General features: G+C 45.2%; 1 protein-coding gene across 1 annotated transcript; it reads left to right on the forward strand.

Moving 5' to 3' along the window:
- The first annotated feature begins 1292 nt into the window (after positions 1–1292).
- On the forward strand, positions 1293–25476 carry TNFSF15 (TNF superfamily member 15). Its single transcript, XM_066256401.1, has 4 exons — positions 1293–1574; positions 14417–14459; positions 15442–15489; positions 20132–25476. The coding sequence occupies exons 1-4, from the start codon at positions 1296–1298 to the stop codon at positions 20584–20586; spliced, it is 825 nt and encodes a 274-aa protein (XP_066112498.1). The 5' UTR covers positions 1293–1295; the 3' UTR covers positions 20587–25476.

Raw genomic sequence — 25476 nt, forward strand, 5'->3', positions numbered from 1 at the left:
GGGTTAGGCAATAATATAAAGAAAAGAAGCAACTGAATGGAAATACCAGTCAGACTGGTTTCCACCAGATGTCACAGGACATCCATAAGCTTTCCTTTCCCTTCTCTTCTCCAGTGTGCTTCTTTCTCCCTAAGCTTCAAGGTCTAATTCCAGTGCCACCTCTTTCCCCAGGAAGCCTCCCACCCCCCATCTGGAAGGGCTGACCGCCTGCTGGGTAAAAGGGGTACAGATGTCCCTGCTCGTGCACTTTACAGCAGCAGGTGCAGCGGAGTGTAACGGTGAGGAGCTGTGACTCCGCCTGCCGAATCCCAATCCAGGCTTTATGGCTTACCCTCTGCGCTTCAGTTTCCTTAACTCTCAAATAGGAATAATAACATTGTTACGTCAAAAGGTTATCGCAAGATTGAATAATTTCATTGCTACATTAATCTCACTTAGAACAGTGACTAGCACAAAGCAAATGTTTAATAAATGTTAGCCTTTATTACATGCTGTGGCTCTCATACACACCCATCTGTGGGCAATCAATCAGCTTGGGACTAAACAGAGAGTAGAAGTCAATGTCCTCTTCTCACAGACAGTCAACCTCTGTGACCCCGTCGTACTCTTTGCTTAGACAGTTGGTCAACACAGGCTAGAAATACAGTTTCCCTTCATAGGTAGTTGCGCGGTAGAGGCAAGGTCCCCACAGCATGATTTAGAAGAACTAGATCATCTTCCTCGCTCCCCTGCCTGGATCCCTAGGTGACCTGGGGCACGTGCTTTCACTGTCTAGAATTTCGGTTTCCTCATCTGTGCAATGGGAACGGGCTCCTCAGAGGCTCAGAAGAGACAGAGGGCTCACCAGCCCTTCGCACAGTGGTGATGCAAAGCTGCTTTCCATTTCCCAGTCTGCAGGCACAGCAGACGGATACCTCCCCGTCCCTCACTTTCACTTCCAGCAGAAGCTCACTTTCCAGACTGGTGCAGCCAGCTGGCCTCCGCCGCAGAAACAGGTATATTTAAATTCATCCCGCCCATTGACTTGATGAATTATTTTTCTCCTCCTCCAGGGACTTTCCTGACTTCCTTCTGTAAACGAAGGAAGGGGCACATGAGCACACTGTACATAAATATGTTTGGGAAGCTATCTTCTTCTTCTTTTTTTTTTCTTAAACCAAACTTGGTTTCTGTTGTAGGCGGTACATTCCCTAGCAGGGCGGGGCGCACTGTGTTGTGGAGGGGAGAGGAGAAGAGGCCAGAGGGAGGAGTAGGCAGTGATCATTCAGCCACTGTGAGAGCTGGTCATCTATTTAATGGGGGGTCTCTCTGGAGGAGTCAGCTCTGGCTCCCGGACCAGCAGGAGCATGGCTGAGGATCTGGGGCTAGGCTTCCTTGGGGAAACAGCCAGTGTGGAAATGCTGCCCGAGGACCACAGCTGCAGGCCCAAGGACAGAGCCAGGCTGGCAGCCAGGATCAGCAGCGCCTGCTGGGTTTTCTCCTGTTGCCTGGTATCACTCCTTATCTTGGTAGGATTCATCACCTACCTGCTTGTCGGCCAGCTCCGAGCCCAAGAAGAGACCTGTTTGTTCCAGGTAAGCAAGGCTTTGAGCTGCCCTGGGGGGACCAGCGGACCCTCTATGGGTGTCTGCAACCCTGCTACCAGGACAGAGCTCCCTGGCCCATCACCCTCCTTTTCTTCCTTGCTTCAGCATGCAACGGAAATGCAAATGGTGAGGGGTGGAGAGGTCCAATTTGGTGTTTGTTCTCAATATTTCCAGGGAATGAACTGTCCCTTTTTATTTTTATATGCGAAAAACCTCAAGCCACATATTTTTAGATAATTATAATCATAGGGTACTGATAAGTTGGGAATGTTCTTTTTCTTAAAAGAAAAAACTCTAAGTCGTATAACTAACACATGGTCATTTTAAAAAGTTGAAATCACAGATTAGGAAAAGAAGATAATTATCTTATTCCATAGAATTAACTACACTAAAATATTAATACTTTGGGATACATAATTTCACGTTTTAATAAGATGGGATTATTTTGAGTGTCTTATTGTTGTCATTGAATTTATTGTTGATAAATTCATAGCAGCATCAGGGTATAGATGGCTATAGTAGATTTCTATATACGTATGTGCTATCATTTATTTAATCAACCCCTTTGCTTGGGTTTAGAACAATTCTTTTTCAATGTTCCAGAAGAAACTGCTTGCCAGGTTGTCTATCATTCAGGTCCTGCTGGGTGTGGGGGTCAGGGCAGTTGGGAGGAGCTTAGTTGAAATATAGAGAGAGAGTCTAGGGAGAACAATGAGAGGATACAGGTGTCAAGGCAAAAACTTACAATTCTGAACTAAGATCAAAAACCTGAAAGTCTAAAGAAAGTGCTTTTTAAATAATACTGCTTTTTTTCAAAGCTCTTGCATAATCTGTGGATGACTGATTTAATTTCAGTCCAAAGTATTACACTCCATAGGAGAAGGCAGGCTTTTCGGTTGGTTTCACTGAAAACCTGGCTTCCAAGCAATGCTGGCCAACTTCAAAGCAGAGACACGGAGAGCAAGCAAGCCAGCCATGGTCAAAGCCTTACTCTCACTGGCCCATTGGGTGGGCAACCAGATAGTGTGTGATTCAAGCAGCAGCAGCCCAGGCCACATACCATCATCCAAAAAACGTAGGAATACTCAGGCCAGCTGCAAATGCTGTTTATGTTAGAGGAACATGGCAGGGCATAAAAAGTCAGTCTGGGACCCTAAGGTCACCATGGTTCTGTTTGCTGGGCAGCCAAACTGCAGCATCCAATTGACGCTCTGGGACTCTGCCCATCTTTAGCCAGAAAGAGACAGTTGTTCTTGGTGTGGCACTGAGTAACCCAGTAACCTGTATTCCCCTGCGTCCGGGAGGTCAACGCTTCCTCTGCCCAAAGCAGTGTCTGACATCCCTTGTTGGCAGAAGCCAAAAAACACCTTTGTTGGTCTAGAAGACCATCAGGTAGAATGCCATGGTCCAGAGCGGGCCAGTGACTCGCCCAGTCAGGTAGACGGGAGCTGTCGCTGGACAGGAAGCCTATAAGAGAAGGCTCTGAGTACCTGCCCTATTGTAGATACTCAAAGATGAAAAGGCTAAGACTGCTTCCGTCAGGGTTAAACAGTCTCCCTGGAGAGTGGATGTGACAGGACATTTGGGGCTGTGGTTTGGCCAGGAGATGTAACTTCTTGGTCAGAAGAAAGACAAAGGGAATTGGGGGTAAAGCCGGGGCACATGCAGCAATGGGGGTCCTAGAAAGAAGAGAGTTTAAAGACAAATGTTTAAAAAACTGAAAATGGGCTCAAAGAAGAGTCTCTTGGTTGAGATGCAAAAAGATTAAAGGGAACCTCCAGAGCTAGAAGCACGCGGAGGATTGGCAACAGTGGCAGGCAGGCCACCGAACCTTGGCCTGGAGGGCCAAAAGGAGGGGGCTGACTCAGAGGAGCCCAAGGAGACCTCGTGAAGGAGGGGGCCTGCCCGGAGGAGACGCCGTCCGAGTGAAGGAAAGCCAGCAGTCTGCCAGGACAGCAGGGAGGGAAGGAGTGACGAGGGGAACTCGGGCCCCTGCTCTGAGGGCAAATGTGCCCCGAGATCAGCCTCGAAGGGCACTGGAAAGGCCAGGAACGGTGGATCCAAAGCGGTTAACAGACAATAACCAGCTCAGGGGAGGTAAAGCAGATGGGAATCAAGGAGGCAAAAGCAGGTCACTGAGCAGAGCTTGGCTGGGCATGGACATAACAGTGAAACATCACGGCTCTTAGAACCTTTGTTTGATTCCCAGCTCGGCCGTCTCTGACCGTGTGATAACAGGCACGTGGCTTCACTTCTTTGAGCCTATTTCCTTTTCTACCGAAAGAGGGTACCAATATCCATACTTCGACAGCACTAACGAGGCATGTGCAGGAGGAGTTCGTACTTTGCCAATGGGGAGAACTATAGTCACACAGTTGATATGAAGTGATTGTCACTATGCCAGGCACCAGACAACTACCAAGAAGACTTGATCTTGGCCTTAGGGAGCTCCAAGTTTGATGCATGACAAGGAAATAGGCTGTGTGCTGTGGCATTCCAGATGCTCTGCTAGCCCAGTCTCGGGGGTAGAGGTGGCTCAGGGGAAGGCTTTGGAGGAAAGAAGGAAGTCAGTGGTGGCAAGAAGGCTAGACCTGAGGTTCAGGCCACAGACTCCATCACAGAGAAAAGCCCGTCAGACAGTGCAGACCTTTGGAGGTCACAAGCCTTTTGAGGTCATACAAGCTAAAGCTGCCCACCCCATCATCTGGCTCCTGCTCAGTGCTCCCCGTCCGCTGTACCAGGCTGGCCCTCACATTTCAAAGAGATAGCTCCAAGGTCACTGAGGAATCAATGGCCTCTCTGGTCTTCAAAAGATTGACATACATTTTAAAGAGAGGAGAACCTACTTCCAAGTTGTCCATTCCCACAGTGCCCCGGGTCCTCAACAATCGACTCTAACGCAAGGAGAAATAAGAGAGGAGGGTGAGCAAGCCCAGCAGCAGAGACTAAGCCCATGACAACAGTAAGAGCACCATGACATGAACTCCCATCTGCAGAGAGCTCACAGAGAGGATCTCACTGGATGGTCACAGAAGCCCAGAAAAGCAGTGAGGGGGTGAGCAGTCTCATTCTGCGGATGAGGAACTTGAAGTGAGAAAGTCTGTGTGAGCCCAAGGTCATGAAGCCGGGAGAGGACCAAGCTAAATGTCCGCATTGGCAAACCCAGGTTTCTTTTGGTTTCTACGTTGCCCCCCCACCCCACCCTCTCTACGCACAGCAAGCTTTGTGATCGTGGAGAGGGCTTTCCATCCACCCCTTCTACAGATGATTGAGTGGATCCCCCACGTAAACCAAGAAACTGTAGAGACAAGCCCGGGTCTGATTCTCCACACAGGAGCCGAGAGAACTCTGAGAACTTTCCCTGGGTTGTGTCCTGGCCCCGCCTCTGGGGCCTCTCCCTCCGCTCCCCTGCCCCCATCCCTGGCCCCCAGCCACCCCTTCCCTCTGCTCCCCAGCACGCCAAGTGCTCCTCTGTTCCCACCCTTTACTTGGCTGTTCCCTCTGCCAGCACAGCCCGAAGGGACTTCCTCTGTCCCTCCTTGGAACAACCACAGGAGATTAGCTTCCCTACGAATCTTTTCTAACCTCACATAAAGAAAAGAGAGAGAGAATGGATGCTTGAGAAGAGGAGGCTCAAAGGGGCTCAGAAGGGAGAGAGGGAGAAAAGCACACAACCCCCTGAGGTTCAGTTGGCCCATGTCACCCGCCTGACTGAAGCACTATGAGGAGTCCAGGTTCTCTCCATGAGGTTACCTGTGAGTGCCCAGCAATGGGGCATTGATCCTTCTCCTTTCCCTACATAGAAAAGGACAGCTCTGCACAGATTTATGCCAGTGAAAAGATGGATGGAAATTCCCTTAGTCCCAAGGTCAGCAACAAGGACTCACAGACCAGATCTCACCCGTAAATAAAGTTTTATTGGAACACAGCCCCGCCCACTCACATAGGTGCTATCTGTGGCTGTTTCATGCCACAACAGCAGAGCTGGGTAATTGGGACAGAGACTCTATCACCTGCCAAGTTAATGTTTACTCGGTGGCCCTTTACAGGAAACATGTGCTGAACCTTGATCTAGCCCAATCTCCTTGTTTTACAGTTGAGGAAACCAAGGGTGAGAGATGAGAAGGAAAAGTTCAGGGTCACAGAGCAGGTCAGGGGAGGCAGAGCCAAACCTCAATTCTATTTCTACAGTCGCTCGGCCTCATTTAACCAGCAAACAGGACTGACTCCATTCTTGCCAGGTTCCTAGATCAGACATGGGGAAAGCAACAGCAACCGTAGAATCTTACTTAGAACAACAACGGATCAGAAATTCAAATCCAGTTTGAATTCTAATCTAGCCACTTCTTAGCCATGCTACCTAACCTTTCTGAGCCTCAGCTTCTCCGTGCATGAAATAGGGATAATTAGAAATAAAGTACTTATAGTGTCTGGCAGGAATTAGTGGGGAATTAGTAAGTGGTAAGTAGGGACTTTCCCTGTTCATGGAAATTACATCATAGAAAACAACTTCTCGACCGACCTGGTCTGGAATCTGCCATCACGAGGCCAGAGAGCACGTTGGGGCGTTAGAGGACTTTTCTTGGTCTCTGTTACCTGGGAGCTATCTCCGTGCCTCCTCTCTACACTTGTCTGGCACCATCAACACACACTCCAATCCATTTTTGACCCAGTGGCACTTGACCATGGCTTGGGCCTTCTTTAGGTCTTTTGTATCTTCCATTGTCCTCAGGATGGGTCCACAGGCCAGGCCCCCATCTTCTCCAGACACTGCTTCAGGTGTGACAGAAGGCTCCGCGCTGGCTCAACCCCAAGCCTGCCACAGAATGGGAACCCTGCTGTGCACTGAATTGTCAGGGATGCCATACTAGGCATTGCTGCCCAGCTTATACCTGTACACTATCTCTGTCTTTCCCTTCCAGGTCCTACTCCTAGAAACATCTGCATACACACTCTCCCCTCTGTTCTCCCTGGTTCCCTCCACTCTCCCTTTCACCTGTTCCTGAAAATCCCTGCAAGGCTCTTGGTCCTTATTCCCTACCACACACACATGTCCCTGACACACCCTCGTCTCCTCACAAAACAGGACCTCTAGTGATGGCAGCTCAGGCTTCAGAGTGACACAGACTTGAGGGAAAGCCATGGCTTCCTCACATCACAGTCGTGACCTTACCATTATTTATTTATTTATTTATTTATTTATTTATTTTTAGAGAGAGACAGAGAGGGACAGACAGGAAGGGAGAGAGATGAGAAGCATCAACTCATAGTTGCAGCACCTTGTTTTTCATTGATTGCTTCCTCATATGTGCTTTGACCAGGGGCTTCTGCCGAGCCAGTGACCCCTTGCTAAAGCCAGCGACGTTGGGCTCAAGCCAGCGACCATGGCATTATGTCTACAATCCCATGCTCAATCTGGTGACCCTGTGCTCAAACTGGATGAGCCTGCACTCAAGCCAGTGACCTCGGGGTTTCAAACCTGGGTCCTCAGTATCCCAGGCCAATAAATGCTCTATCACAGGGGTTAGGAACCTATGGCTCATAAGCCAGATGTGGCTCTTTTGATGGCTGCATCTGGCTCGCAGACAAATCTTTAATAAAAAATAATAATGTTAAAAATATAAAATATTCTCATGTATTACAATTCATTCATTTCCTACCGCCCATGTTCATGGTTGCGAGTAGCTGGAGCTAATCATAGCTGTCCTCAGGGACAACACCAAATTTTTATTGAATAATGCATAACGTACATGAGTCGTTGTATGGCTCTCATGGAATTACATTTTAAAATATGTGGCATTTGGCCCTGGCCAGTTGGCTCAGTGGTAGAGCATCAGCCTAGCATGCAGGAGTCCCAGGTTCGATTCCTGGCCAGGGCACACAGGAGAAGTGCCCATCTGCTTCTCCACACCTCCCCCTCTCCTACCTCTCAGTCTCTCTCTTCCCCTCCGGCAGCCAAGGCTCCATTGGAGCAAAGTTGGCCCGGGCGCTGAGGATAGCTCTGTGGCCTCTGCCTCAGGCGCTAGAATGGCTCTGGTTGTGACAAAGTGATGCCCCAGATGGGCAGAGCATCACCCCCTGGTGGGTGTGCTGGGTGGATCCCGGTCGGGCGCATGTGGGAGTGTCTGACTGCCTCCCCGTTTCCAACTTCAGAAATATACATATATATATATATATATATATATATATATATATATATATATATATATATATATATATATGGTGTTCATGGCTCTCTCAGCCAGAAAGGTTCCTGACCCCTGCTCTATCGATTGCGCCACTGCCTGGTCCAACACAATAATTTATTATGTACCAGAGCCCATTCTAAGCTTTTCAGAGTTAGCGTTTTGAGAAGAGCAAATGAGATCACATCATATCTAGAAAATCCTTCACATGGTGTCCAATACTGACACATGTGACACAGGTCTGCTATTACTACCATAGGCATCATCTCAGTCAGTTCCCGCAATCACACAGTGAGGAAAGTTCCACTATTATCTCCATTTTAGAGATGATGAAACTGAGGCTTAGAAAAGTTAAGCCCCGTGCCCAGTCATACAATTACAGTGTGACATTGGAGTTCAGATCTGCCATACCTATTCCTTCTAAACACTATGCTGTTCTGCCTCTGGGCATATGCACAATGAATTACTCACCCCCGAGGCAATCTGGAGGGTGTACCACTGATACCTGAGATGTACCTGTCACATAGTAAGTGTTCAATAAGTGTTAGTCTCCTTCCTCCCCTGAGAGCACCTAACGGTATGTGGCACACAGAAGGCACTGATGAAGTGTTAGCTGAATGCAGAGGGATGGCGGGATGCACAAGGTGCCCGACCTCCCTAAGCCTGACACCCTCACACTCCCTGCCCATAGAACGGGAAGGCTGACCTGCTGTCTGCCCAGCACTGTGCTGAGAATTCTGCCAGGAGATACTCAAAAAGAGCTGTCATAAAGTAGCTGCTCAACAGACATTATTTCCCTCCCCCGCCTTGGGTGAGCCCTTTTATCTCACTCAAGCTGTGACCTGGGCTGCCAAGAGGGCAGCCATAATAATCCCCTTTCAGGGTTGTCTGGAAGAAACACACAGACAGTTGAGATAGAAGTGCTTTGCAAATTGCAAAATGCAGAGCCCTCAGTTGTCCCCCGCCCCGGTGTAGCCTCAGGAAATCCTGGCACACCTGTCAGAGAAGCCCGACTCACTTTAAAGGTCAGGCTGTGTGGGCAAAGGGCAGAGAAAGCAGAGGTCGTGGAGGTGAGCTGGGCAAGTGCGGAGGAATGGAGGGCTGGTGCACTGTGGGTGTGCATCCCAAACACACCTGTGGCCCCCCCATTTGTTCGCCTGTGAAAGTCAGCACAGGCATCAGTCAGTGCCAAGCAGGCTCACTGGACAGACCACAGACAGCCCAGCTGCAGCAAGACCAGAGGTCATCCCTGGGCCGCGCTCTCTAGAGGCCCAGCAGCTGACAGCTGCAACTGGCTTAGGTGTTGAAATGCATGGGGGGAGTACATTCCATTCCCCCAACCCCCTGGCGCTCTGAAAGGGCAGAGTCCAGGAGCAAACTGAGGGCCGAAAAAGTGTCCTGTCCGGAGAAGGAGGAAGCCTTCTCGAGCTCCTCAAGGGTCCCAACCTGCTACTGATCACAAAGAGACACAAGAGTGGCTTTATTTATCAATAAAACGATGAAAAAAAAGAAGCCCTACCAAAGCAACAACATATGCCCCGAGCATCTCTTGAGCTCAAACAAAGAAGGAAAATGAATTGCCTATCCACTTTATGTATGGTCTTTCCTGGCCATCACAACAGTCCCAGGATAAAGAATCCTTGTCTGCTTTATTGATGAGAAACAGTCCCACTGAGGTCAGGTGACATGCCAAAGTCAGACCACCAGGAAGAATAGAGCTGGCATTTCCACGTTTGCTCCACAGCAAACACCATATGTTTTACTTTGCACCACTCTGAACATTGCCTGTGAATTAAAGAACTGTCTGGCGCAGTTCAGCAGACGATGAAATGAAAGGGCTTTGGAATAAAACACGTCTCGGTTAGATTTATCCTAAGCACAGGGAGGAGCAAGAGGAAAAGACAAGTAGCCAAACGCCTGTGCCATTCTCCGAGAAGAGCCAGGAGGACAACGCGTGCCATAAAACAATCAGGCCTTTGCCACTGTGCTTTCATGAGGGCAAGTAGTAGATATCTCTTCCTGTTTATGAATGCACTAGAGCATGACTACTGAACATGACAGAAAGTCTGAATGAGCCATTAGTTAAAGTACACTCCAGGGACTTTTGGGGGGAAATGACAAGAAGATCATCTCAAAAACCATCTTGCTTCAGGTTCAATCTTCCAACGTGTGTGCCCGGCTAAAGTTCATGTGGCCCCTGGGATGTGCCAGGGTCTGGACTTGGTCAAAAGGTCCAGGTCCCGGTCCCTCCATTTCCCCTGCGAGCTTTGGCTTATAAAGGCTCTAAAAAGGCAGCACGCCCCTTTGACAGGAGGTGCAGGGCTAGGAAGATGCACACAAACGCCCAGCACAGGACCTGGCCCCCCGCCAGCTAGGTAGCCGTCTCCTCTTTCCCTCCATCCTCCTTCTTTCCTGTTTGAAGGACTAGAGTAATGCCAAAAAGGCCTGTAGGAATAGGTCATGGCTTGTTTGAGTCAGGGATCACCAATCAATATACCAAAAACAAACAAACAAATTATATATATATATATATATATATATATATATATATATATATATATATATATTTTAGAAGAAACAAAGAAAGAAAATCAAGTGAGTCCTGACCTCTAGGAGCTAAGGGGTGAAAAGCCCCCCGTGCTTTGCTCGGTATTCAGGCTCCTGGGTGCTGGGGGTGGCAGGCTTCCACCACTCCATGGCCGTGCATGCCTGTGGGTGTACACACGGGCCTTTTCTGGCTCTGACTTCTGACCGAAACTCCCATCTTTTCACAAACATTTCTAAAGCCATGACTATGCTCCAAGCAGAGCTTGATAAAAAACCTGGACAGGCCTCTGTCCTAAAAGATTTTGGCTACCCACCTCTATATAATTAAACAGTTTTTACTTTGAACAAAAACAGAACTTTGCATGCAGTCTAAAATAAAATGGTCTCCTTCCTAGTTCTTGGGATTGCAAAACTGTGGCTGAAGTCCCTGAAACTGAACCTTACTCCATCCTCTGCTCTCTTTCCTGCTTGTCTTTCTGATGCCCAAGACTCTGTGTATTTTGCCGGCTGGGTAACCCAGCGGAGGGGCCAGGCACTGTGCGAGGCACTGGGAACATAGCGGTGAGCGAGACAGACAGACTAGGCCCTTGCCTGCACGCTGCTGGAATTCTACCAGAGAAAGAGAGGCCATAACACACGAATGAGTAATATCACTTCAGGGAGTAAAAGTGTTCTGGAGGGGAAATAAAATAGGGCCCTGGTTCTCAGCCTCTAGCTAGGAAGGCATTTAAGGGGAAATAGAGCACATTCTCTGGGGTGCTCTTGAATACTGTGTCTATTTAGCTTTGGAAGTCAACGTTGCACTGATTTTCAGGAGCTACTATCTCTTGGTGCCCCAGAATAACCCACGGGGATGAGTCAGGGTTAGATGACAGGGAACAGTTTATTGGCCTGGTGTTGCCAGCAACAGTCTGGAGGGCAGGCATTGAGCCAAGTCAAATACATAAAGTTTTTCCCCAATTAAACTGCTATTTCTTCCTTCCAAATCTCCTCTTCATTTGTTCCTGCTTCTTGTTGTAATAATCTTCCTTCCATGATGGAGTCATTATTAAGAGGAACAGAAATGGGAGGCTTCAGATGTTCTTGGGGAAAGAATCCCAGCTGATGTTCTTCTCGGGAAGTCTGGGAATGTTGTGTTCTTCACCACCTGCTAACTGGCACTACCACAGCCTCCAGATATTTAGTGGCATTCTGAGGCCACTAAGATTCATCCACATCCATCCAAGGCGACGTTGAGCCAAAAAGAATGCTCCAAACTCTTAACTAGGTGTCTGCTTAGCCAAAAATAAGGAGAGTGTTCAAGAAGATTTCTTAGCAGAATGAATGAACCAGAGAAGGCCAGTCAGAGAAAGTACTGTTCCCTACATATGGGGATGCAACCAAGCTCTCCCCATCCTCTTTGTGAACCCCACCTCCAGTTTTCTGTCTTGCTAAAGGACCAATTCCTTATCAGCCTTGGCAACAGCAAGGAAGCCGGCTATGAAATAAGCTCATCCCTCAGCTGCTTCTCTACCTCCCAAGCCCATCAAAGTTAGTGATGCTGGAGAAGTAGTCACATCAACTGGGTTTAGGTTTTCAAAGACCATTGTACTCATGACCTGATACTACATGTATGTAACATGTTCATCTGGCAGCAAAAATCCTTGCAGATTCCCAACAGCTCCCAAGCACTGCTGGGCCTCCTTGCTCTTGCACAAGCTGGTGGCCTTGTCTGGAGTGGTGATTACCTTTTATCACCTGGTTAATATGTGTGGGACCTGTAAGACTCAGGTCAGGGGTAACTTCCCCTGATTCCCCCATCTCTGGGACTGGGGTGGTAAATTGGACTTCAAATGCCAAGGTAAGTGTCTCAATTAAGTGATGCTTTAGAAAAAGCCATCTCGTCTGACCAGGCAGTGGTGCAGTGGGTAGGGTGTCAGACTGGGACGCAGAGGACCCAGGTTTGAAACCCCGAAGTCGCCAGCTTGAGTGTAGGCTCATCTGGCTTGAACAAGAGGTCACTTGGTCTGCTGTAGCCCCCCCCAGTCAAAGCAATCAATGAACAACTAAGGAGCCACAACAAAGAACTGATGCTTCTCATCTCTCTCCCTTCCTGTCTGTCTGTCCTTATATGTCCCTCTCTCTGTCTCTCTCTCTCTCTCTGTCTCTCTCTCTGTCTCTCTCTCTCTCTCTCTCTCACACACACACACACACAAGCCATCTGAAAGCAGGCTAGGAGATGGGTTAGAGGAAAGGAGAGCCAGATGCCGGAGGGACCTGCCAGGAGGTTCCTGGAAGAACCCAGGTGGGTAGCATGCTGAGGCCTGGAGGGCATTCACAAACAAGAAAAACTGCAGAACAGAAGTGACAGCTTGGGTTTGTGGAAGAAGAAAGAGGCACGTTTTGCGCCTGGTAACTGAGGGGAAGCAGTAGAGGTGCCATTAACAGAACTAGGAAGCAGAGAAAAGGGACCTGGAGAGACCGCGAAGTCAGTCTGTTAATCCAAGACAACATCTTTGTCCTCAAGAGGACTTCCAGCAGAGGCTAGGGCGTGTGACTTGAGAGTAAAGAGCCTGACAGTCCGGGTTCTAATGGAATCACTGTTCACAGAACTGTTTACAGACACTGATAATAGACGCAGAAATGGCGCAGCTACACACATATAAATGGAGGGACATCCACGCACACAGCACCAGGCCACAGACACATGTGCCTACACACAGGCGAAAGCACCCCTTCCCACCGAGGAGGCTGTTTTCCCTTGTCCTCACACAGACAGACGGCTCCTCATTCATGAATATACATTGATACACCCATTCAGGTTTGAAGATGTAAAACCGATCAAAGGCCCATGGTGATGCGAGGGTTACTGTTGGGGGTAGGCAGGAGGACTGAGCAATCGCGAGAACCAAATCAGAAGACTCTGGGCTGAGTCGGTCATATCAGAGAAGGTTCTTTGGAAACTCTGTAAAGTGTTAGCTGGTGATTGTTTTTCCCTAAGCAAAGAGCGGAGTTTTGCTCTTGACCTATCTTGACGTGGGGGGTGGGGGGGCTTCTGTTTCCATGCCTTCTTTGTGCTAACTCATACATTTTCTTTTCTTTTTTTCTTTTTTCCCTAATTTGTGTTAAATTTATTGGGACGACATTGATTAATAAAATTATATGTTTCAAGTGCACAGGTCTATAATATATCCTCTGTCTATTGCATTGTGTGTTCACCACCCCAAGTCAAGTCGCCTTCCATCAGCATCTATCCCCCTTTATCTCTTCTGCCTCCCCGGAGCCTCCTTCCCCTCTGCTGATCACCATACTGTTGTCTGTGTCTAGGAGTTTTGTTTCTGGAGGGTTTTGCTTAATCCCGTCACCTGTCTCGCCCAGCTCCCCAACTCCCCTCCCCTCTGACATCTCTCAGTCTGTTCTCTGTATTGATGAGTCTATTTCTATTCTGTTAGTTTATGTTATTCATCTGAGTTGCTCCTCATCTCGAACCTGGGAGTTACCCAGAACCATTTTACAAATGAGGACACCGAAGCTCAGAGGAGAAGAGTGTCTTGCTCAAGATTATACTCTTACTACATGGTGGAATTACGGTTCAAGGCCAAGTCTGACTGCCTCCAAAGCGGTTAATCACCCATTGCCATGTGGTATCCAAAATGGCTCACCAACTAGCACTGCAATGAGGAAAAAGTCTTCAGACATAAGGAGACAAGAAAGAATTGCAGAGACTGAGAAAAAGGAGAATATAGTGATTTTTTTTCTGTATTATTTTTTAAAAAATAGTTTCAATTTTTAAATTGTGGTGGAACAAGAAAGGGAGAAAGGGGGAGGGGAAGGGGGAGAGAGAAAAAGAGAGAGAGGGAGGGAGAGAGAGAGAGAGAGAGAGAGAGAAATCAACTCATTGATTCACTTAGTTGTTCCATTTAGCTGAGTGCTCATTGATTGCTCCTCCTATGTGCCCCGACCCTGCAACCTCTGGTGGGCCACACGGACCCTTGACCCACTTAGCTACCTGGCCAGGGCCAGCAGCATCTTAATCGTACCTATGCTCTGGACAGCTGTGTGGATGTTGGGGTAAAAAGGATTACAGATGGTCTGAACTATAACTTTCTTTTCCAACAGACTCCAAAAGGACAGGAATCTGGACCTTCACATCAGCGAGCTTGTAAGTATGCTCATATTTAATGTCTTTTCTTGCGGGGAACAGGAACATGTCTAGTAGTTCTGGTATGCAGAAGGATCAGAGGGATGCAAAGCTAGAAGGGAAGTGAGGGGCCTCCTCAGCACTAAGAAGGTCAAGTGCAGGGGCTGTGGATCAACGGCCTTTGTGCAAATAATTTCACCAGCCTTTGTCTCATTTTACTCAACTATAAAAATGTTTGTTATGATAGTACTTACCTCCCAGGGTTTGCGTAGATTAAATTAGTTAATTCTTATAAAGGTATTAGAATAATGCCTACCACATCAAAAGAATACAATGATTTCTTTTCCTTTTTATCATCAACATCATCTTGATCACTGCAGTTAGGATACACTTGTTCAATATAATCATGTCTAAAAACCAAAAGGAAATTCTCAGGTCTTCTGGAGAACTGATAGGGAAACAGAGGGCCAGAAAAGGAAAAGACCTGTCAGGGTCATAGAGCTATGGAGGGGTTCCCACCCCATTCTGTTAGGCCATCCCAGTACCTCAGGGGAGATGGTTAAAGGGACACTGAAGAAAGCAAAAGACCAGCTAGCTCCCAAAGAAGCAGTAGGAGGGAAGGAGAGGCAAGATGAGCTTTACTTAGCACCCACCATATGCCAAGAGTCATTCTGAACACTCTATCCATGGTAGGAATCAATGTACCCATTCAAGAGATGAGAAAACAGAGTCTGAGACAGGTTAATTTGTCTAAAGTCATGGAGCCAAGATACACTTGTGTTTAAAACTTTCTCTTGAGTGAGCCTTGTTCCTGCCAAAAAAAAAAAATGAAAATAAAATAAACAAGAAAGCAAAAATACACAAAGTGAGAAACTAGACCAAGACCAAGCTGGAAAAGAGGAATATTTCTCACCAGTTGCAGGCATCGTGAAGTTACCCAAATGCCGTCTTCACTCCAATCACCCTCTGGCTCATAGAAAGCATGTTTCTCCTTTTCTTACAGATACACCTCCTAGAGCTGGTGGAGACAAGCCAAGGGCACACCTGACAGGTAATTCTTCCTGGTGCGCTTCCAGGAGACCACGGGGCATGGGCCTGAGATTGCTTTCAGCGTGTTTGCCAAAATTCATTCTAGCAGCTTCAAACTGGAAACCTCAGCCCTTAGTAAACAGACTCCTCCTCTCCAACGAGGGTTTTCAGAAGTCTTTTTATCAGGAAGGATCCAAAGGCTCATGTCTCTGGGGCATTTTCTTTCAGATTCTATCAGCCCTCTTCCTTTCTCTACTGTTTCTCTCTATCATTCACACAGTCATTCAGAAATGGCTTTTCTCAAACTCTGAGATTCATGTAATTGTGAATCTGATCAAAGATGAACAATCCCCTGAGTTGCCAATTTTCAAGTCCATCTGTGCCCAATTCAAAATAAAGTTATTGGACATTTACATTCAGGTAGGTATTTCCAAAGATTTTGCGTTGATAGGAATAGAGTAAGGAAAATATAATATCACCAGTTGGCCAGCTCCCCAAGTCTAGTGTCAAAATTCCTGGCATCTCATTGCTGGAGATGTATAGACCTCTAAGTCTCAAGGGAAAAAGGCAAAACAGTGCAAAAAGATTTTAAAAACCTATTGGAAAATGAGTTAACAAGCAAGCACACCCTCCTGACCTATAAAAAAATTTCAACCCACAGGGGGATTGGGGTCCAAGAGTTTTGTCTTAACATTTGTTCAAGAGGAAGCTATCTGTGAAGAGTCCTCAAGGGGACTAGGACCAGGGCGGTGCCAAATCACCCTCACTTACCACTCACCTATAGAGAATGGGTGAAATTGAAAAGGCTGGGCAGGAAACCCTTAAAAACTGAGTACAGAGAGGCCACTCCTCTTCCTACCGAATGGGGGAGTAGAAATTGGTGTGGGAATTGAGGTTCTATTGAATTCCTAATATGTATCAGACACTGTGGTAGGCATTGTACATCTATGACTTATTTCATCTGCATGTTACCCAATAGATGAGGAAACTGAGGCTTGGGTAACTAAATTCACTTATCCTAAAGGACATAAGTAAGGAGAGCTGAGCATCAAGCTAGACTATCAGACCTGCACTGCTTCTGTTATCACACAGTTCCTACCCAAACTCCTTCTTCCTGCTATGATGACACAGCTAATTGCAGACTAATTTGCCAGAACTTATTTATGTAGAGACTTAAATGATTGTTGGTTCTTTTATCATCTGGGAGGAATTTTTTTCATTTTTAATCTATTGCATCACCAACAAAGAAGGAGCAGTGACTATCATGAGTGACTAATAAAAATGCCTTTCATAGATTTTACAAAGAAGCAAATGAACTCTCTAGAGGCCACCAAGTGTGGGGCCCAGGGAGGACCACACACATTCAAGCATTTTTTCACAATTGCAAAGAAAACCGTAGGCTAGTCAGCAATAAGAAAGATGCTTTAGAAAAATCTAGGAACCAGGATTTTGGTCAACCACCAGATGTGAAGGTTGCTATACACTTCTTTAAACCTAAAGCGGTCCCTCGTCTATCACAGGGGTAAGGTTCCAGACCCCCCCTGAGATAGGTGAAAATCTGCAAAGTAGTGACCTTATATGTATTTGATTATTTATATATAAGGTCTATCGGAAAGTTCTGTTTGTTTCTATCACAAATTTCGACACGTAAGCACGTTTATTTGGTGCATGTGTGCCTCTCTATTTTTATCACTTAATGTATACATACTGACGTAGCAAATTAACTAAAATAAAGTTGATTCACGTTAGTCTTATGTGTGAAGCGATAGTGTACCCATGGCTACTGATAAAGTTCATTTACGCCACTGTGTTGTATATGAATTTCAACAAGGAAGAAATGCTACAGAAGCATGTAGAAATTTATTGAAAGTGTTTGGTGAAGGTACAGTTTCTGATAGGACATGCAGAAGATGGTTCAAAAAATTCAAAACAGGTGATTTCAACCTTTCTGATAAGCCACGTTCTGGGTGACCATCTTTGATCGATGACGATGTTGTTAAGATCATGTTGGAGCAAGATCCTTTTCTGACAGCATCGGAGATCACAGAAAGGCTTAATTCAGCTCAGCAAACCATTTTGGACCATATTCGAAAGATAGTATTGGTGTGAAAATATATTATTTAATAAAGTTTATTGACAGTAAGAAAAATTTGTATTTTTATTCCAAAAATGGCCAGAACTTTCTGGTAGACCTTATATATTTTAAGTCTTTATAAACCGTCCCCACGCTCTCATAAACCTTTCCCACACTGTTATTAACTTCTCCCACACTTATTTTGCTTATTTTACTGCAAAAATAATTAAAATAATAAATATATTAAAAATACCTATAGGCCCTGGCTGGTTGGCTCAGTGGTAGAGCGTTGGCCCTGCATGTGGAAGTTCCAGTCAGGGCACATAGGAGAAGCAGCCATCTACTCCTCCACCTTTTCCCCTCTCCTTCCTCTCTATCTCTCTCTTCCCCTCCTACAGCTAAGGCTCCATTGGAGCAAAGTTGGCTTAGGTGCTGAGGACGGCTCCATGGCCTCTGCCTCAGGCGCTAGAATGGCTCTGGTCGCAATGGAGCAATGCCCTAGATGGGCTGAGCATCGCCTCCTGGTGGACATGCTGAATAGATCCCAGCTGGGCACATGCGGGAGTCTATCATACTGCCTCCCTGCTTCTAACTTCAGTGGAAAATATACAAAAAAAAACAAAAAAAAAAACAAAAAAACCCTATATATCGCAAAATCTCACAATATAGCAAAAAATCCGTGATAAAAAATTAAATATATACAATTTTAAAATCTGCAATACAGCGAGACCTCAAAAAGGGAATCACGATATGGCGAGGGACAACTGTACTCCCAAAACTGAGGCCGACAGGACACAGTGGTGATTACTATGGATTTCAAAAGCAGTGCTAGGAAATTAAAATGTGTTTTTATTTTCCCTAAACAGTATTAGTTTATTGCAAATTATCTTACTTGAAATATGGTTTGCTTCTCTTCATTTTTTTTCTATAGATATACTTCATGAAAACATTCACTCATATGTTCTACATAATGTATATGTGTAAATAATGCAAACATAAGAACATATAAGCTCTGGCCTAAGTGGAAGAACAAATGAATGCTTCTCTCTCTCTCCCCCTGCCTCTGTCTCTTTAAAATCAATCAACTTTTTTTTAAGTACATATAAAAATGTATAAAATGAAATAGGTTTCTTTTTTAATCTGTCCAAGTGAAAGATGCTAGTTTATTTGGGGAAAGACATAATACATACATATTGAGTAAAGCTATATCCAGCCATCATGTTAAAAATGCCCATGTCTCTTTCAGTGACTTGATCTTCAGAACACAACGATGAAGGAGCTTTATCTCCAGTTCCTAGACAAAAATTGAGATTCAGAGAAGAGAAGGATCAACATGGTTGATTAACAACCTAGAGTTGTAGAGTTAGGATAGGAATGGGGCCCAAGCGGCCCAGAGCCCTGGTCCCTTCCACTCTGCAAGTTAACTATGTACACTGGCTTATATTTTGGCCCTACCGATGTCAGAGAAGCACTTCAAAAGTGTTCTGGGTCTCTGTGTCCAATATTCACCCTACTATGTGGATTTTGTATTAATTATTACTTAAGTTTCATGTGGCTTTGGGCCCCCGTGTTAAAACAGGGTGATAGGAAACATTTGATGCTCTCTAAAATATCCTCTCTTTGTAGCAGAGCATGTCTGAAACAAAAAGCTAATAAAAGTGAATGTCATTTAGAGAATATTCCCAATAGCTAAGGATTTATATACACCATCTCTCTACATTCTTTCCAGAGGTATTACTAACTCTCTTTCCCCCTTTTATTTTTAAGGGAAGGTGATGTCATATAAAAAACAAATCCTGACATAAAAGAGAGAGAATTTATGCAAAAGCATTATTGCAGGGTAGGGATGTTAGGGAGGGAAGGGACCATTGCAGTCAGGAGATCCTCCAACCAGAAAGTCTGCTAGGTTTTCCAGAGTTAGGCTGAAAGGGCTTTTCTTTCACAGAGAGAAGTAAACAGAGCTAGACAGAACCGGGTGTAGGGAAGAGAGAAGAAAGGTTGGCATGCTCGGAGCAAACGACCTACATATACTATCTCAGGCTGAGGGTGGGCCCCAGTTGGGAGAGCTGGAGGAAGGAGAGGAGCTTAATCCAAGTTCCAATGCATCAGTGGGGCATACAACAGTTCAGCTAATCATTTAGGAGGCAACAAATAGGATTGTGGAGGGTCTTGTGTCTGGCTTGTGTTATATAGGTATACAAAGGGAGGAGCATCCATCAATCTTATCTAGTAAGTCATTGGGGGAAGAGTGATTTTTTTGCAGTACACTAATTTCCCAAACCAAAAGAGTGAGATTTCTAAAACTTCACTGGTTTCCAGGATCACAGGACTCAGGTAAAATTTAATATCGTCAGGTATGAAAACTCAGGCTCAGGAAGGCAAAGTAATTTGCCCCAGGTCACCAGCCTCAGATGCTACTCTCCAAACACATGTCCACGCATGTATCCTCCATTCATTCCTCCCCAAGCAGCTTGTTAGCTGTTGGTTTTATTTCAATCACTTTACTCTTTAAAAATAACATGAGACACTTTGTGAAAAATCCACAGGTTCTCCAACACCAACAAATTAAACCTCTTTCATGTCTTTGCAGTTGTGAGACAAACGCCCACACCGCCGTTAATAAATCAGTTCCCAACTCTGGATTGGGAACATGAACTTGGCTTGGCCTTCACCAAGAACCGGATGAACTATACCAATAAATTCCTGGTGATCCCAGAGGCAGGAGACTACTTTGTTTACTCCCAGATCACATTCCGAGGCCCCATATCCAAGTGTGGTGAAGTCAGCCAAGGAAACCGGCCGAACAAGCCTGATGCCATCATCGTGGTCATTACCAAGGTAACGGACAGCTACCCCGAGCCCACCCAACTTCTAATGGGGACCAAGACAGTGTGTGAAACAGGCAGCAACTGGTTCCAACCCATTTATCTAGGGGCCATGTTCTTCTTGCAAGAAGGAGACAAGCTGACGGTAAACGTCAGTGACATCTCTTTGGTGGATTACACAAAAGAAGATAAAACCTTCTTTGGAGCCTTCTTGCTATAGGGGCAAGGCAAGTGGCGTTGTGGAAAGGTCCTCTCCTCTTAATTCCTTTTTTTTTTTTTTCATTCATATGTAATTATAGCCAGGGATTTTCTTGGAGAACTCCACAGAGACAGTGACTTAGCTATGAAATTTAGGGCCCCAAAGTTCACACTTTATATGCCTTACTGATGAGAATACTAATTGGAAAAAGGCAGAAGACAGCAGATGTATTATCATGACTGCTTGGAAGAGTGGTGAGTTTCTACACATTAGAACACCAGTCGCCAAATAAATGGATGATCTACTTGAAACATTTCCATACCATCCTACTGCATATTTGTCACCAGTGGGCTCAGTTGTTGTTCAATTAGATTATAAAGCATCTGCTTCAGTTCAAGAGCCTTGAATAAAACCCAGAGCCCTTGAGAACAGTGTAAACCTTCCCAAGGAGAAATCCTTAATCAGTTTTCCCAAATACTAATTCCATGCCTTGCCTAAAAGAATGAAAGAAGCTGGTGTTCTTCATGAATTTTTTTAGAAGAAATTGGTTTCCATAAAGCTATCTCTGGCACATGAGAAGAACTACCTTTCCCTTTATTGTGTACACAAGCATCAAAACAGGCAAGTGTGAGTTCCACCTACATATCAAAAATACAACAATAGTATTTATTCACCACAGTGTCCTTGAGCGCCTATCACATTCTGGGTGTTACTTTTACCCAGAAGACACTGGGAAGAACAAGCCAGATTCTCTACTCAAAACTTATGTGAATATCACTGGATGGCTCCTGGTCAACTGTGTCTCAGCATGCTCCAAGAACTAACTCCAAGTCCTAAAATAAGATCATCTGACAAGTGTGACTGCCAGCTGATTAGGTCACTCAAGAAACCTGAAGACAGATTTCTAGCTAACTAGATCAACTGGACCACAGACTTGATTAATGCCAGGAGGCATGGACCTATTCTCTGGGGAAGGGGGAAGGGGTGGGTAATATCATTCATCATCATATCTGGAGAACTTAACCTAGATCTGCTTTGAATTTTGATTCCCAACTTCATATGCAGAGTGTCATGTGGGTATTTTGTTCTTAAAATACTCAAACGGATTTAAATATGGGATTAGGTAATCAGCTCAGCCAAGACTTCTTCCTGGAGGAGCAGGTGGACATTGAGGAAGTCCCTCCTGAGCGTCAATGGGTTTATATCCTCTAACATATCATTTTCCTGTATTAATATGTCAAGGGTAGGAGGGGCATTTCTGCTCTCTGAGCCTCTGCTGACTTGTCTGTAAAGCAAGAATCTATCAATTTGTTTCCCAGGATCAAATGAGTTCATGGAGATGAACCACATTAATCTTGAGTGCTCTGTGAAGTCCAAGAGCATGTCAGTATGACATGGGTGCGACCTTCAGCACTTCAGACTCTATTATAAATGCTCCCTATTGTTGGAGACCTCACGATGTGTCTGAAAGCAAACTTGACATCAAAATCACTCTTCCCCTTATTGCCAGGAGTCTACAGAGACAGAGGTGCACAATGGACCTCCTGAGTACAATGATTAGTATAGCAGTGCTTGATCAATATTTGTTGAATTATAATGAAATAAAAATTAATTTCCAGTCTCTCAACTGGTTGGTTAAGGCTCTAAAGCCATCAGCTTCTCCAAACAGTCAGGACAGGGCTCAGTGGGAGCACAGAGAAGGGCGTGGCCCCTCCACCTGGTTCAGAAGACTCTTCACCAAGGAAGTGAGTTCTGAAAGAAGGTGGGTGGACGACAGATGGCCTCGGGGAAAGGGCATCTCAGAGGGAGGAATTACCCTTTCCTTAAAGCAGAAAGGAAAGGTTTCTGAGTAACTACAAAACCAGCTCCATCAAAGAATGTTTCCTTGACCGACTCCTAGAACAATATTAGATCACGAATGTTTTATCAATGACTGTAGACTGGCTTTATGATCAGAACTAACACCTCATTAAGAAAATAAAATGCTCTGACCACATCTGCATGACAGAGCGCTAAGCCATGTGGGGTGTCGGAAGGATCTGTGTGGGAGGGGCCGGAGTGTCGTGCTCATCTTCTCCACTTAAAGGAACCCTTGCGCCCAGGGCCTTCAAACCTGCCCGCTGTTCCCTGGGCAGCTGGTGGATTTGGAAGTTTGTACAAGAAATTGGAATTTCCTACTATCCTAAAAGACTGGAGGCTTTGGACAGATACTATCATGTATTTATTTTGCTCCCATTATAAGCATGTTTATTGAAGAATATATTACACTCAAGTTTCCACAGCTGCATCTGTTTAATGCTCCGTGATATCATCATTTTCTGTTCAGAAAGGCCCAGCCGAACATTTCTAGTAGGACTCAAGTGCTAGGCATTATTCCCACGACCGATATCTGTGCCTCAGTTTTTCAAATGAAGCGGGAGAATGCTTTTTAAGACCACGTAGAGTAAGGGGGATTGCATTCAAAGGTTCAGAAGGGAAACAGAGACATGCTTATGGGCTTTAGAAAATAGTTAATTTAGGAAAAAAAGTGCTTTGCTGGTTCAATGTCTTTCAAAAGTCTGAATTCAAATCAATTCCACAAACATTTACTGAGTACCTACTCATCCGGGAGACACAAAGATAAATTATCTTCGTCTCAGATGTGTTCATTTTCACTGCTCCACGCCCCCATTATCTGTAGACCCTTTCATTTATTTTTGTTGTATTAGCTAATTAATTAGCTAACTTTAGGCACATGGATATTTCCTCATTAGGAAAATGGGTGTCGTTTGGTGAAGGATGATCATTAACAAAATGATTTATGTTTACTCTAAGTGATTTTTTAAATAGCTACCCAAAGACAGTGTTCTGTAAATAAAAGGGGAGAACTTACTGTTTTCTATAATGGAATCCATTAGTAAGGCAAATGTGGAAAGAAGTTATTATCTGCTGGACTCAAGTTTGGCTAACAACACCTTGAAAATCTTAGAGCTTTCTGGGTGACCCAGAGGTACTTGTATCCTTCAGCACATACAGGAACCAGGATCACAGTGCACGGGGTCACTAGCATTTCGACCCTAGCATGGTTTAGATGTATTTGATAGGAACAGAATTGCTTAAACTACTAAAATTTCTAAAAAAATTTTTTTAAAACTAAACTTCAGTAGAATGTAAAAAGGTACACTTTTCACATCCTGAAAAGTGTCCGGTTCAGTTGAATAACAAGGCATGCCGAAGCCCTTGGCTCCACTTCAATCTTAACTGTCTCACCCCAGAGGAAATTCCAATAGCTTCTCTGGGTTATAAAAGTTCAGCGAGCTCACTGCGCACGTGGCATGCCCATTGCCAACATTCTTTAGTAAGGTATTTTCCAAGTCCTTTCCCAGTCGTGTTTCCATAATTGTGACATCGGGGACTAATCCTTCAGGACGCAGTGGTTTATATTCCACACCTTGCAAAACACATGCAGAACTCTCTTGTCTTGAGATTTCTTGTTCTCTTAGGGCCCACAGCCCTGAAAGTGTTTTTGCCATTTTTAGCAGAATTTTTAAAGTATGTATCACTACACCGGATAGTAACAGCTATTACATCATAATGGCAGTTGGGCCTGCAGAGAATTCAGTGGACTGTTAACCCCTGAATCCTTTTGCTCCAGTGGTGACAGAGTGTGGGTCAGAGCAGTCACATCTGTGCCCTGCTCCATTCCGGCAACCATATTTACAACTTCCCGAGCTCTGGGACGTGTTGGCCCCCACCCCCTTATATCACCCCATTTTAAGAAGAAAATACCATGCTGGCCCAGACAGAAGTTACTTGTCAGGGCCACACAAGGAGTTAAGGGCAGATGTAGAGCTAGAATATTATCTTCCTGAATTATAATCCTAAAACCATTCAATTATTCATTTTAATAGCTGGGGGAGAAATTGGAGGAGGCTACCAGAAGTTTTATCAAATACTTATGGGATAATATGGAAAGATAAAGGAGATTTCTTCCACGAGTCCCTGGAGGAAGGAGCTAGGATTGATGAGGTACAGTTACAGCAGCTCCATTTCTGAAATGACATCTGAGGTCTTTCCCAAATCCGTGATTATGCCCTTGTCTAACTGCTGTGTGTTCTGTTCGGTCATTGAGAACCTGAGAGGCCTCATCCAGAGTTCTGTGGCTTCCGGCCTGGAAGTAGATGCCATTTCCCACTTGTTCAGAGAGTAGCCAACAGGAAGAAACTCTGAGATCTTGGCCAATAGAGAACTTCATGGAATTTTAGATCTGATGCAATCTGTCGAGTTTATCTGCTCCAAGTTTACATCATTTGAAGGATGAAGAAACCCAGCCTCAGAAAGTTGATACAAATAGCCCAGTGCCAGACAGTAGCTAGTAGCAGTGTTGAGACGAGAATTCATATCTCCCGACAGCAAACCTTGCAGTCTTTCCAGTTCATCCATGAATCAGTTGTTATTTATTTATTTATTGTTCGAATATCAGTCACATGACACATTACCTAGAGGCCGGAGAACCAAGACCAGAGGGAACACCGTGACGGGCCAGGCCCACACTCACGGTGCATACGTTCAGAAGGAAGGAGACACCCCGTTTCAAGTAAATCAAGGAGCTGAACTTAACCAAATGATTTTATTCTTAAAGTCATTAAAATATGTCACTCTCCCCTCTTTTGTTCCAGGGGTGTAGAGATTAAACAAACGTAAGTGTTTATGTGGTTTTAGTGATAAGCCCCATGTGCTTTCATTGACTTTATGTTTTATGTTAAAACGTCAGAATCCCAAAGTAAATTGCATATTGTATATTGTTGGATATGTACTTCACTGGTACACAGCCCACGTCTTGGGGCACCATTGTGTCGATTCCAACCTCTGTGAATGAAATGTTGTATGTGTTGATGTATTTAATAGATGTAACTTAATAAATTGGCAGTC

This window comes from Saccopteryx bilineata, chromosome 2, assembly GCF_036850765.1.
Source record: "Saccopteryx bilineata isolate mSacBil1 chromosome 2, mSacBil1_pri_phased_curated, whole genome shotgun sequence".
In the NCBI taxonomy this organism is placed as follows: domain Eukaryota; kingdom Metazoa; phylum Chordata; class Mammalia; order Chiroptera; family Emballonuridae; genus Saccopteryx; species Saccopteryx bilineata.

Bases quoted from the DNA above. Each gene is read 5' to 3' on its own strand.
- TNFSF15 (XM_066256401.1), top strand. From the start codon at position 1,296: ATGGGGGGTCTCTCTGGAGGAGTCAGCTCTGGCTCCCGGACCAGCAGG. The intron at 1,575-14,416 runs GTAAGCAAGGCT...CTTTTCCAACAG, and splicing joins AAGAGACCTGTTTGTTCCAG to ACTCCAAAAGGACAGGAATC. The intron at 15,490-20,131 runs GTAATTCTTCCT...ATGTCTTTGCAG, and splicing joins GCCAAGGGCACACCTGACAG to TTGTGAGACAAACGCCCACA.